This window comes from Chelonoidis abingdonii, chromosome 3 (assembly GCF_003597395.2).
Source record: "Chelonoidis abingdonii isolate Lonesome George chromosome 3, CheloAbing_2.0, whole genome shotgun sequence".
Classification (NCBI taxonomy): Eukaryota; Metazoa; Chordata; order Testudines; family Testudinidae; genus Chelonoidis; species Chelonoidis abingdonii.
In genome coordinates, this window is record NC_133771.1 from 62,333,930 (window position 1) to 62,347,874 (window position 13,945).

The following is a 13,945-nucleotide window of genomic DNA, read 5'->3' on the forward strand; positions in this document are numbered from 1 at the left end:
GATGTTCATGCAGTCTGGTGGCAGCATGTTGCACTCTCATTCAGAAAATCATCTGAAGGGATGACAACAGCAGGCAGCCCTAGTCTCTCTGTCAATGGACCCATGGAGTTTTCTTGGCCAGCACGATAGCCAAAGCCAAGATCATTCCAGTGCAAAGTTCCCTCTGCTTGTTGTTGTATATTTTGTAAGATATTTTAAAAACCTGTGGGAAAGCATTGAAACCAGTGTTTAGGCTTTATAGAATGATTTACTGAAAAGTAGAACAACTTTTCATTTTAGAAAGTGTTATGTATTCATTTCTCCCTTTTTTAAAAACAAAGTGGGACTGGTGTCTTAACTAATTCTGTGAAAACGTTTCTTTATGCAATGCCAATCATATGACATTCAGACATTTTTACAAACTGTAAACTCAGTTTAGGTTTTACTGAAAAGTTCACTAAAGGTTTAACTTCTATAAAACTTGTACATAATTTTAATTTTTAATGGATATCACAGTGTCCCATGCACGTCTAATAATGTCTAGCTATGAAAATAAAATAAAAAGGATTTTCATTTAGATGCTTTTATAAAGGCAGAATTGATACCATCAAATACCCCTTTCCCCCTTATCTCTCCAAATTCCTCCAAGATTTTTAGCAAATATCTGTTTAGTTCAATTTTCTCAGTTTCCCAGTTAGTTGATGAAGGTGAAACGGTAGAACCACCCGGGAAGTGTTTTTTTGTTTTTGTTCTGCGTACTGTTAGAAGACTAACACAATCCCAGACTGTGTATTTACAGGCATATTTTAAAATACAAAATCACAAGAAATGCCACTTTCATAATAACTAAATACAGGCAAATTTAACAAAAGTATGTTTTCCTCTAAATTAATACTTATTTCCTTAACTGGATTTCTGTGCTATGAGAAATTCTTGTCAGATTCTTTAGGTTTTAGTAGTCAGCTATTACTTGCAGGTTTTGGTTCCTAACTCTGGCTCTGACAATTGGATACAGGGTGAAGGACCCAGCTGTTCAGCTCTTAATTCAGAAGTCTACACAGCTAATTTGCAGCTGTTGTAGCTTCCATCCCGTGACACCCCATGCTTGGACAACTCGCCAAGGCAAATTTCAACATCACTGTCTTACTTGTAAATAATTTCACCCAAAAGATATATTTGAGCCTCTCTCCCCTATTATCGTGACAATACTGTGCACCCACCAAACATTCTATGCCACCTATGGGAATTAATGTTGGACTAGGAAGCAGTTGTGATGATCACAATTAATAATCTTGGCAGTTGCAGTGGCATTTTCCTGTGAGTTGCAGGCTCATTCAAACCCGAAAAAGCTCAGGATGAAGAAAAAGTTTGAATCCCAGTGAACTGAAATAGTGGAGTTTCTCACAGCTTTAATCTTAACCTGTAGGAAAGGCAGAAAAATATTATTTGAAAATTTACTTTTTGAATTTTGTCCTTAATGATTTTTCTGTATTACTTGGGTTTTTATTGCAGATTCCCAGGAAGTCTAAATTGGCTGTTCACAGAAATATCAGAGACGATGAGGGCTTTATTATCCGACATTTTGCTGGAGCAGTGTGCTATGAGACGGTAACTTGGTTTAACAAACTCATGTTAATTATTTAATTTATACTGCCCTTGTAAGACAACACTAATAACAAAGGAGAACAACAGCTAGGAAATTGAGACCGCTTGGAATAATCAGGCAAGTTAAAAATTCTTCAGGTTTAACTTTAAATGTCCTTCTGCCCCGCCTCCCCGACATGACCACTTCAAATTCTTCTTTATGATGATTAACCCAGTACATCTAACCATTATTTAATCAATAGAAGTATAAATATAATAGCTTGTTGTTACTGTTAGCAAAATGCTCCTTGATTCCAATATCATAACATTGGGTGCGAACTTCTCAATCTTTGATTTTAGTTAATTTAGTTAGTAAAACTGACCTTCTAAATGCACCTTCAAGTTAGCGACTAAAACATCTCAATTATTTTTTACTTCATTTGCCAACCCTAATATGTACTAGTTTAAGGTCTGAATCATAATTCTGCATTTCTGCAGCATTTTTTAAGGATCTCAAAGTGCATCACAAGCATTAATATATCAAGCTTCACAACACAGCTGAGGGGTGAGGTAATGAGAGCTGAAAATAGAAACCAAGGGTAAAATTCTGATGCTGTTGTAGTCAATGACAGAAATAGCACTGACTTCAGTATGGACTAGGCTTAGCCAGGATTTCAAATCACATCTCATGACTTCCAGTCCGGTGCTTTAAACATAAGACCACCTTTTCTCCTTTTACTGTTAGTGACAGACATAGATAATAAATATTCTACAATTACATTTTAAATATTTTTCTCAATATATTTCCCCCTTCAAATTCCTAGTGTTTTAGCATTAAGTATTTTTGTTGGGATATTTTGACCAAAGTATGTCTTTACGTAGGACTAAGTAAAGCTATTAGTACTGTGAAGTTGATATGCAACTCTTTACTGGTTTGTTTTCTTTTCAGACCCAGTTTGTGGAGAAAAACAATGATGCTTTGCACATGTCCCTTGAATCTCTTATATGTGAATCCAAGGATAAGTTTGTCCGGGAACTATTTGAATCTACCACTAATAACAACAAGGATCCCAAACAAAAAGCAGGAAAGCTTAGCTTCATAAGTGTGGGAAACAAATTCAAGGTATTGGGATATTAAAAATGAATTTTCCTTTATTATGTTGCTTTTAAATTGCTTGAAATGAGTGGAACTTTAAGTATGGGAGAATCAGATGATAATTTGAGTTTCATGAAAAATATCCTCTTAAACAGCTGTTCTTCAAATAAAATTGTAATAAAACCACGTCTTCAAGTTAAATGATGGCCTTTGCTATGCAAACAATGAAGATTTTTTGAAAGTAATCCTTGCTTTTATTTTTAAAATGCTGCATCTTATTCTTCTTTTCTTCCCCAAATCCAAATAAAACTTTTGAAGCACAGGTTCCAAGTTCTTGTTCTAAATCTGGAATCTATACTTCTAAATTTGACAAAAAGTGTTCTTCCATTCTCTTTGAATGTGTAGAGGTAACAGTTTGTCAGTAAGCTGCCACCTCAAAATTTAAAAGCTAACCTTAAAACTGATTTTCCTCATTTAAAATGGTGTAAGACAGCAATAGTGGCAGATATTTTCAGTGTGCTGAGTACGTCCTTTTTCACTACCTGACCATAGTATCTGATGCTTCTCCTAATTTTTTCCTTTCTTCCACTTGCTGTAAAGCTGACCTTCAAGCCTTGTCTTCTCCACATGTTTTCTACTTCCTTTCCTCATTCAGCAGTTTTATTTTTAGCTGGATTATTTCAGCTGAGGATGGCTAGAGAGAACTGTAGGGAAGTTGAGAGAGGAAAAGCAGGCACAGCCAGGGGCTTCAGGTAAATGTATTACCTTAATGGACTCATTATTTTATAGCTGCTGCAATTTCAGCATGAGTTCTTCTTTTCAATACATCAGTGTTCATAATGTTTTGTACCTCTGTGGCATTTCGAGTGTACACGTTCTACTTACAGTAATTCATTAGTGTTAATTTCCCAGACGTAACACATACCCTTAATGAACACTTAACGCATTGGAAATTTCAGTTTCACTTCAGGTAGCACTGGGGAATGTATCACTCCATAGGAGGCTTTATTTTCTCTGTGGTTTAAGACTGGAAAGTCTTCACTTGTTATGTTGGGAAATGTGAATAAATCAATCTTGAATTTCTCTAATTGTAACAGTTACCTAGATAATGTTCTAGAGAGAGAGAGAAGGCCTTGTAAAAGACAAAGTGACTACATTTTAGAAAAAGATAATCTTGTAATGCTCAGGAGGGAAATAGACTATATAAAATATAAGCATCTATAACTTAGAGTAAAGTAAATTTTAAAATTAATACTGGAGAGCTGCTGAATACAGACAATATTGACATGCCTATCAATATCAAAATAAGATTATTTGATGGTTAGTAAAAGAATTGTTCCTGCGCTTCAAATGACTTCCTACCTCTGTCTCACTTCTCCCACCTTTCTGCCCCAATATCCGATAACTAATTCAGACAGATTGGTTGAGTGAATGGGCAAGTTAATCTGGAGAGGAACCGATACTTTGTGAGCAATTGATGCTACTGTTGATAACAATGGATCAAATTCTTAAATCCTGAGATTCTGCAGTTTCCACTGAAATCAATGCAAGGTGCAGGTGCTCAGCATTTAGGATTTAACCAGTGTTTCCAGTAACAGCACCAGTTTTGAAAGTGTGCCTGATTCATCTGAGCAACTTGAGAGAAGATGAACTCATTTACAGAATTTGTTCATGGGTCACACAGGATCATTCCTTGTTACTGAATCATGAGTATATGTACTTTTTGCATAAAGCAGTTGTTGTTTGTTATAAAACTGCATATTGATACTCACATTTAAATGATTTCCTCCAAAACAATGCTTATATAAAATACATTCCTTAATAAATGTAGTAAACATAAATAATTTGTTAAAATTAGATAAAGTATGTATCATCAGTGAAATCTGAGTAGCAAGTTATCTAGGCCGGACCTGCCCAGCCTCTCATGACACTTCTTTACTCATCCCAGCTGTATGTGCTAGAGTGCACCAACTTCATCTGCAGGAATAACGAATAGGCCCCTTCTTTCTCTGCAGGAGAGACACTGGTAGCTTTAGCTGGAGTAGCAACAATGTCTTTGCCTGCCCACTAGATGCCCTGAGAATAATAGACGAGCTAGTCTAAAATAAGAATCTTGAAAACCATCCTCTGTTTTATAGTAGTAATGGCAGAACTGTGCTTGACCACTTGGTATCAGAATTTTGTGTAATGTCACATTCGACAATCAGTATTGTAAGCAGCAGTTAGTCAAGCATTACATTAGTCTATGAAAGATCAGGCTACTCCTGTGTCAGAAATTTAACCGTGTCTCTTGAGCTGGTTCCCCACATATGTAAGTCCTAACCAAACTCTAATACGTAGAAGTGGTAATGCGCTACTCAGATGCCTGTACTTGTAGTTGAGGCCTAAGGGTATGGCTACACTTGAAACTTCCCAGCGCTGCACGTACTCCACATCCTGTACGGGTGTAGCTTGCAGCGCTGCGGCACTGTTTACACTGCGGCTTTACAGCGCTGTATCTTGCAGCGCTCAGGGGGGTGTTTTTTTCACACCCGAGCTTGAAAGTTGCAGCGCTGTAAAGCGCCAGTGTAGCCATGGCCTAAGGCTCTCATCGTTCGCTGCACACAGTCAGTTTCTGTATCAAGGCATTAATTAAATTCTCAGTGTTTAAATTCCATCTAGGATAAATATAGGATTCCCTCTCTCCCCCAAATAAAATGAAGACTTATCTGCTGATTGTCATATTCAAAGAACAGTTCAGTGTAAAGTAATTTTGAGGATTTTAGCTGGCCAAATATATGACACATTAATATTTAAATCAGAATCTTAGGTAGCCTTGAGTCAAAAGTAAGCACAGCATCTCTTGTAAAGAGAATTTAAAAAAAAAAAAAAAAGGCTGTTTTAAATGTATTGATGTGCAAACTATGTTGAGGATGTCCTTATCCATGTAGTGTTTGACATACTGATACACATTATTCCTTACTGTCTGTAGCTTTTCACAGATCACTGTCTGATCACTTTCCTCATTAACTCTACTATGTATACAACATTTTCCTTATTTACTTTCCTAGTGGTGTAAGTACTTTGAATATCTAATAGCTAATTTTCAAACAATAAAGAAATACACGCATGCTGCTATTATGCCATTCAACACAAGAGTATTCAATATAAGCAGTTTCCTTGGTGTCACTCAGGTACTCTTGCATGATGTTTCTAAGATTTGTTCATGTGTGGTTTGTAAAATCTGAATGAGCTACTATTCACACACACCCCTAACAATAACTCATGCATGCAATAGTGTGGTGACTCTACTGTGTGCCTAATTTATAACGATCGTAGTAAGACAGACACTTTATGGTTCTCTAATATGAAGTATTGAATTGTTTCATTTTTTTTTTTACAGACTCAATTAAATTTGCTCCTTGAAAAGCTTCGCAGTACTGTAAGTATAAATATAGATGCAAATTCTGTATTTCCCTTTATCGCTCCTCTCATGTTAACCAAGAGTTTTGGCTTAAATTTAATGTTTTATAATAATAAATAATCAATTAAAATTATCCTGTTTTGCAACCGGATTTCATTTTTGAAGTATATTGTTACATGGGTGCTGAATATTATTAAATTAATAGACTAATATTAAAGTTACTGAAAGGAAAGTTGCCTTGTATTGTAGCATGGAAATTCTGCCAGTTCAGATAAAATGCATTAATATTACTTAGTTTTATCAAGTCTCCAATTCCTTTCCTGATCATTTCCCTTTCCTCTAGTTTACTTTCTTCTCACTCATGGGTAATCCGCCGTCCTGTGTCTGATTTATTTTTGTGACCAGATGTTGATTCACTATATATCTGCAGTTAACTCATGAACAGCCAGGGTTTTGAACAAGTTCTAGGAAAACTCTTAACTCTGATCATTTTATTATTTATTTGTTGTAGAGTGGCACTTTATTTTTCCATCCCTTTTTCACACACACACATTCACATTTTCAAGTGTGAGAAGGGAGTTATAAAATGTCATCCCTAGATTTTCTAATCTGTTTTTTGGCAATTTAATCTAAGACAGGGGTTGGCAACTTTTCTGAAGTGATGTGCTGTCTTCATTTATTCACTCTAATGAAAGGTTTCACGTGCCAGTAATATATTTTAACATTTTTAGAAGGTCTCTTTCTATAAGTCTATAATATGTAACTAAACTATTGTATATAAAGTAAATAAGGTTTTTAAAATATTTAAGATGCTTCGTTTAAAATTAAATTAAAATGCAGAGCCCCTCGGACTGGTGGCCAGGACCCGGGCAGTGTGAGTGTCATTGAAGGCGGCACGCATGCCATGGGAGGTTGCCTGCCCCTGATCTAATAGAGTCATGTAGTTGAATTGGTAGCAGGAAAAAAATCTCATACTACCACCTCCATCCATACTCCCAATATTCAAATTAGTTCATATTCACTTCATTCACTTTCCCTCTAATCCTCTACTCTGATTTGTTTCTGCTTCTCTCACCTACACCCCTGGCGGTAACCCTCCCTCCATAGCCAGTCAGCACTGCTGGTAGATGGAGGAGATTACTTTACTACTTTACATTTCAGGTCCAGGATTTAGATGAGCATATTTTTCATTTATTGTAAATTCTGTTTTAATTTATTTTTATGCAGACCCTCAGAGAATAGTAGGCATGCGTTTCAGTAAGAGATGCTGATTGAAACTACCAAATGGCTAATATGCTTCAGTGTTAGAAAGGTTTGCTGCATTAAAAATCTTTGAAGAAGCTCTTGAGCCAAATTAATCAATTTTTAAAGAGCTTTAGTTCATTAATGAAAGACAAACATAACTAACCGTGTTGCACAACCCTTTGCTACTTCCTCAAGGCTTCTGGAGTTGCACAGCCATTTGTCTGATAACTTCCTGATTGCGTTGGCTCCACAACTCATTGCTTGATCCCTCAGTATCTAGTTCAGAGAGTCATCTTTGAAGAATTTGGCTAAAAAGCCACTATACCTTTTCTGTCTTTGATATGGATTTACAGAGAAGCAAACAGGTTTTAGAGTAGCAGCCGTGTTAGTCTGTATCCGCAAAAAGAACAGTAATATATTTGTTAGTCTCTAAGGTGCCACAAGCATTCCTGTTCTTTTTTTAGAGAAGCAAACAGTCTACTCTTGCAAGCTCTCCATTAATGTGTACTCTATTTCTTAGAAACCTCTTTTGTGCAGGATACATCTTCCTAGTATTTTTGTAGGTTGAGGAGTATTCTCTATCAGACCAATCACCTCCTTGTCATTAAACAGCTCACTTCATGAGAGGATATTACAGCTGACTGTATCCCTATGTTTTGTGATAAATATGAATTAGCAGCTTCCTGTTCCATACTTAAATCTCTCTCCTATGTTTGTCTTATCCTGTGAGTTTTTTTTAAATTTCTCTCTTCCTTCTTCATTCTGTGTCTTTCTTCAGTGCTTAGGGCATAGAAATTAAGGTTTCTATACATAACGAGGGGAATCCAACCCTATATTTCACATGTTTTTAATCTGGATAACAAATTCTGCTTTACTTGCTGGAAGATTACCCATTAGTACGGAGAGAGAGTTTAGCTCAGGCAATAGATTGCAAAGTTAGTGGTGTGTTACCTCACTTTTCACTGAGTCAGAGTTACCATACTTGTGAAGTTATATATTTACAATTTCTCTAATGATATGGTCAGAGGAAGTAATCAAACTGAGTTATGTTTGAGCTTTGGGGAATCAACAACTCCATAAATAGAGGTGGAAAAACATTATTTTAACCAATGCAACTTCTTTAAAAAAAAAAATTTAGATGTAGTAAATTATCCTGCTTATTTAAGTAGATAGTAATCGCTAAACTTTATGCTTTGATCTGATTTCTTAAAAACAAAGTTAGATCATAGAGAACCATTAAATTTTAGTCTATTTATATCATCTCTGCCTTTTAAGTTTCAGAATGGTGCGGGACCTCTCCCTATTTTCAGTATTATTTTAGCAAATGTCTTCAGGCACTTTGGTAGGAATACTAAAATTCTTCTTGTTTATATTAAGATAGCAGCATCCAAAAATATGCTTAGCGCTTCTCAGACATAACAAAAGACAGTCTGTACCCCAAAGAGCTGGATCCCCTGTCATCAAGTGTTTTGCCCTGCCCCAGACTTAAAGCTGGCCTGAATGACCAGATGCAAATTCCTCTTTCCTAGGGAAATCTTAGAACCAAAGTAGCACCCTGGCCATGCCTCCTTTCCCTGGACAAGCCCTTGAATACTCCAATGGCTGAAAGAGGAGGCATGGCCAGGGTGCTACTTCATTCCAGTGGTCTTAATGTTACCAGGATTGGGGGCATAAAGGTGACATACAGCTGCCTTTGCCCAACCCTTTCCTTCCCTTTCCCCCAGGACCTGTGCTGAGCACAGTTTTACAGCTTGGCTAGACCTGAGATTTGGTCCCAAGAGGAGAGGGAGAGAGATGCAAGGTATAGTCAAAGTGGTCACAGAGAGGATAGTCACAGGTCATATCAGTCTCAGTTTTATTATAACACATAACATGAATGGGATTTTTTTTTTTAATGTCGAGGAAGACACTGATATGTTTGGGCTGGTGAGCAAGGGATGAGTGGTTAGAGAAGGAACGATTCTGGGGGATGAAAAGAATGGGGAGAAAGATGGTTGGAAGCATAAAGAAAGATGTAAAGAGACAGTATTAGTTGCTTGTCTTTTTCAAGGAAGAGGATTGCAGTAGTGGAGATAAAGTGCAACTAGACTGATGCAGTAATAATTGGATTCAGTTATCGGTGGTAAGAAAAAAATTGTTGAATAAAAAGAAGATGAGGTTCTAATTGACAGTTTGAACTTTGAGATCAGTTGCATCAAGATATGTTGAGTGCAAAATGGATATGAAAAGACTGAAAAGCATAAAAAGTCAGTTTCCCTTTTTAGGAATCTATTACTATTCCTTTGTTCTGTAATTCTTAAATGATCACTTATTTCAGAAAGTTTAAATTTATATAGATTCTGCTAACTTGCTGTCCTGACAATAGGGGTCAAGTTTTATTCGCTGCATCAAACCTAATTTAAAGATGACAAGTCACCATTTCGAAGGGGGACAGATTCTCTCTCAGCTTCAGTGTTCAGGTAATGTATGCCTCTACTGATTTCTGGTTATATATATTTTTTATTTTATTTTGTTCATTACATATTCACACACAGTTGAAATGTCTGTCATTGAAACAATGTTTCCTTGATTGGACAGATATTTCTGTTTTTAATTTAATGGTCTCTAGATACAATTAAATGATTTGTATCTGAGTGTTAATTTTGATTCTCAGTAATCAGATAATAATTTTAATTAAATTAAATTAAATTATTTTTAATTAGACTTTTTCAGTGTTAATTAAAAAGCTAGCAAGCACTATGCACTCAACAACATTAAAATATACAATACAAATTCAGATTCACAATGCGTATTATAAGATTGCCCATGTAATACTTGCTCAGATAAGAAAAAGTCTGGCAACCCCCACATCTGATCAGTCTTTAATCCTCTACCCTCTTCCTCCCCAAACACCTCAAAATAAAGATAAACTTTGTAATGTGTCCCAAAAGAGGGACTGAGCGGGGGCATGAGTTTGAGTTGAAGACTCTTTACAAGAAACACCTGGTCAGCACTCTTTTCATGTTTAAATTGATGGTGTTCCAATTTGAGCACATCTGCTGAACTTCAGGAGTGTTGCATAGAACAAGAGGCAGTACTTCAGAAAGCCAGGTCCCAAACTACTGAAGGATTCATTTGTTAGTACCAACACTTTGTTCTTTGCCTGGAAACAAATAGTCAGCCAGTATAGATCATGGTACACCGCTACCCCACTATAAGGTGACTTGATATAACTGGGTTTGCGTATAGCAGTATAGCATGGTAGTAGCGGGGCTCCAGCAGTGTTTTAAAGGGTCCAGGGCTCCAACTGCTGCGGGGAACCCAGGCCCTTTAAATCAGCGCTGGAACCCTGCCACTGCTACTCCGGGGCTCCGGCAGCGGGGCTCGGGCAGCACTTTAAAGGGTCCGGGGCTCTGGCTGCTGCGGGGAGCCTGGGCCCTTTAAATTCCTCTGGATTCCTGCCACTGCTACCTGGGGCTGTGGCAGTGGGGCTCGGCCGGCGATTTAAAGGGCCCAGACTCCCTGCAGCGGCTGGAGCCCGGAGCTCTTTAAATCACGGCCGGAGCCCTGCTGCTGCTACTCTGGGGCTGCGGTAGCAGGGCTCTGCTAGTGATTTAAAGGGCCTGGGGCTCCCTGCAGCTGGAGCTCCAGGCTCTTTAAATCATTGCTGCAGCCCTGCCACCGCTACCCTGATATAACGGCGTTTCACTTATAACGCAGTAGAGATTTTTGGCTCCCCAGAACCGCGTTATATTATGTGTTCTTATCATGAAATGCTCCTTAATAAGCAAGCAGCTGCATTCTGTACCATCTTCAGGTTTCTGATTGATTGGTAGATGTATCCCCCATTTTGCACTCATTGTAGTGCTTTAAACTTGAAGTGTCAAATGTATGATTGGCATCTATGGAATAATGTGCATCTGAAGGGAAAGGTGTGCTTTTCCTGCTAAACCTATATGTGGAAAAAAGCACTTTTGCTAACAGTTGATATCTGAACATCCAGAAGCAGAGAAGGATCTAACAGGACTGTTCCATTGTGCACTTGTCATAGATTCATAGAGTTTAAGGCCAGATGGGACTGTCAGATAACCTAGTCTGACTTTCTGAATATCAGAGGGCCTTAAATTTCACTCAGCTACTGTGGAATAGACCCCAATAATTTCTGTTTGACTCAAGTGTGTCTTCAAAAAGCCATCTAGTCTTAATTTGAAGACTGCAAAAGATGTGATTTGACATGAGATTTCTGCGATTTGCACTTCAACAGTCTTTCATATCACTTCAGCTGTTGCAGGTAATCTGTAAACAAGAGTGACGTGTGATAGTGAAGTTGCAGAGCAACGTGTTTAGGGGCCATGGTATCTATGGACAAGTACTGAAGTTCATTTGAAGTTCCACTCAATTATCAACTAAATTTTCTGTTGGCTAAATAGTATTCTCCCTGCAAGCTCTCTGGTTCCATTATCATCTGAGGGTACACTATCAAAATAGGCAAGGTGCCACTCTGCCCTCAAACAGAAGAAGGTAAATGGTTGGTCCGTAACATCAGAACAATCTCTACCTCCTTGAGGTCCAGTCTCAACCCATATTTCAGATATTGAATATGTCCCACACTGTGAGTTATGTCAGAAATCTCTTGGGCACCCCATGGTTGTCATCTATGAGCAGAAGAATTGCCATCTGAATGGACTCCAAAATCACCCTGCACCATCAGTTTCAGTGACTTCAGCCATGTAGCTTATCAGTTCAGCTGAGACCTCTGCAGTGCATCCTGGCTGATCCATTGAAAGTAGGCCCACCTGAATCCTGCCCCATAACTCAAATGCAGAATGAGTACAAGCAATCCGTTTTGTTTTGTTTTTGAAATTATGCTGCATGGTTACGAATCTGGAAATACAAGGTCCTTTCAAATTTTATGATATTGTTTACAGATTTGTTCATCCTTGTTCTTGCACTATTATACTTGATATAAATGGTTTACTGGGTTACAAGAATGAACTTACTCCCAGAAAATCATGGTGGCACGATATAAATAAGTCAATAATGTTAAGTTTGAATCATTCTTCACAAGTCCTTTATACACTTTTCTGTGCAGGTGTTTGTTTCCATTATCCCTTTGTGGGTTTGGTAGTTTAAGCTTAGTTTTTCTACAGAAGTTCCTGGTTCAGCATCTGGTGTTTTGTCAAGCATACTTATATTTGTCATGTCAAGTTACGTTTAAGTAAAAATTAGCTAATCATAGGCACAAAAATGCTTATCAGTGTTGCTTTGATTAAGACTCCATTAACGCCATTATCAGCAGCTAATAGTACTTGGCAATGTTTGTGCGACTAAACAAATTAACAGACTAAACTTTTTATTTTTCACCATAAGCTTCTATAAGCACATTTTTGTACACGTATTAATCTGTTTTTTTCAGTAAAATAACAAGTATACGTAAACATTAAACTTGTGGGGAGAAAAGTAAAGTTTAAGCTAGAAAAGAGCTACTTATAATATGAAATTTTTTAAAAAAGGTATTAATGGAAGTAAATCAAAAGCCAAATGACAGTAGCAGAAACTTCATCAAGAACAGATATGCAATAAGGAAAGGTAGTAAAAAGTCAGTAAAAACAATCACAAATAAAATTGAAAATGAGATTCACAAGATCTATTGCTAGGAACGTTTCAAAATTATCAGAGACACATGGCTGGTTGTATGTTACTTAGCTGCAGGATATAATAAGATATGGAATTGGGGGGAGTGGGTCAAGGATGGCTCTTGCTTCCAAAATGTAACCCAATTTTCCTAGTTTATTCATTCTGCAAAGTGGTATAATATGTTAATTTTTAACTGCCATGGAGATTGTGCTGTTTAAGTATTTTTAGATCATTGCAAGAGATTATAGAAGGTGTGGCATGAAATTCCTGTATCTATATTGTGACACTCTTCCCATGCAACTTTGGAGGCAGTATGATGTATCGAGACATTGAGATTTTTGGGGCAATAACATGGCATCCCAGAGGTTCTCCCACTAATTCTGAGATCTGGGGTGATTTTTAAACTCTCTTGAACTCCAGCTCATGGCATGAATTTACCCTTGACTCATGCACTCTCTGGCAGTGCAATGTCTGTTTTAATTACTGTCTGAAGACTCTCCAGCCTTTTACTGATTTGGGTAGCAATAAGTTGCACCTCTGGAGATGATGGCAGTATTTATGGTTATCTATAATAGATTCATTCTACTATGCCACTTTTGCTGTATCAAAGATATACAAAATGCATCTCACCAGCTAAGGCACAACCCAGCATTGTATGTAAACAGGGTATGCCGGCACGGGTGCTAATGCCAGTCAGCTACACCTTTGCACTCTGCACTGCCTCTCATACTGACATCATTGGTGCCATTGTACACATTAATAGTCTTTGTCTGTTCAGAAATTATTGGGTCCCCGCTTTAGGGAAGGAATAGCAAAATAGTGGCTCTGCCAAAAAAGATTTAACAGAGTAACCCACTGAAGTCTGTTAGTTGCCACATATCTGGCAAGGACTCAGAATATTATTGCAGACTGTCTCAGCCATTCAGGAATAAATTCATATAAATGGCCATTTGACCAGAAAATGGTGGATGCTGGGGCCAGTCCATGCAGAACCACGTACTACATTGGGGACTTAGGCCAAG

General features: G+C 37.6%; 1 protein-coding gene across 1 annotated transcript in view; it reads left to right on the forward strand.

Moving 5' to 3' along the window:
• MYO6 (myosin VI) overlaps nt 1-13,945 on the forward strand; it is a 124,751-nt gene that overhangs the window by 70,004 nt on the left and 40,802 nt on the right. Inside the window, 4 exon segments of the mRNA XM_075064556.1 lie at nt 1,492-1,587; nt 2,513-2,686; nt 6,042-6,080; nt 9,673-9,766. Of these exon segments, the coding sequence (XP_074920657.1) occupies nt 1,492-1,587; nt 2,513-2,686; nt 6,042-6,080; nt 9,673-9,766 (403 nt within the window).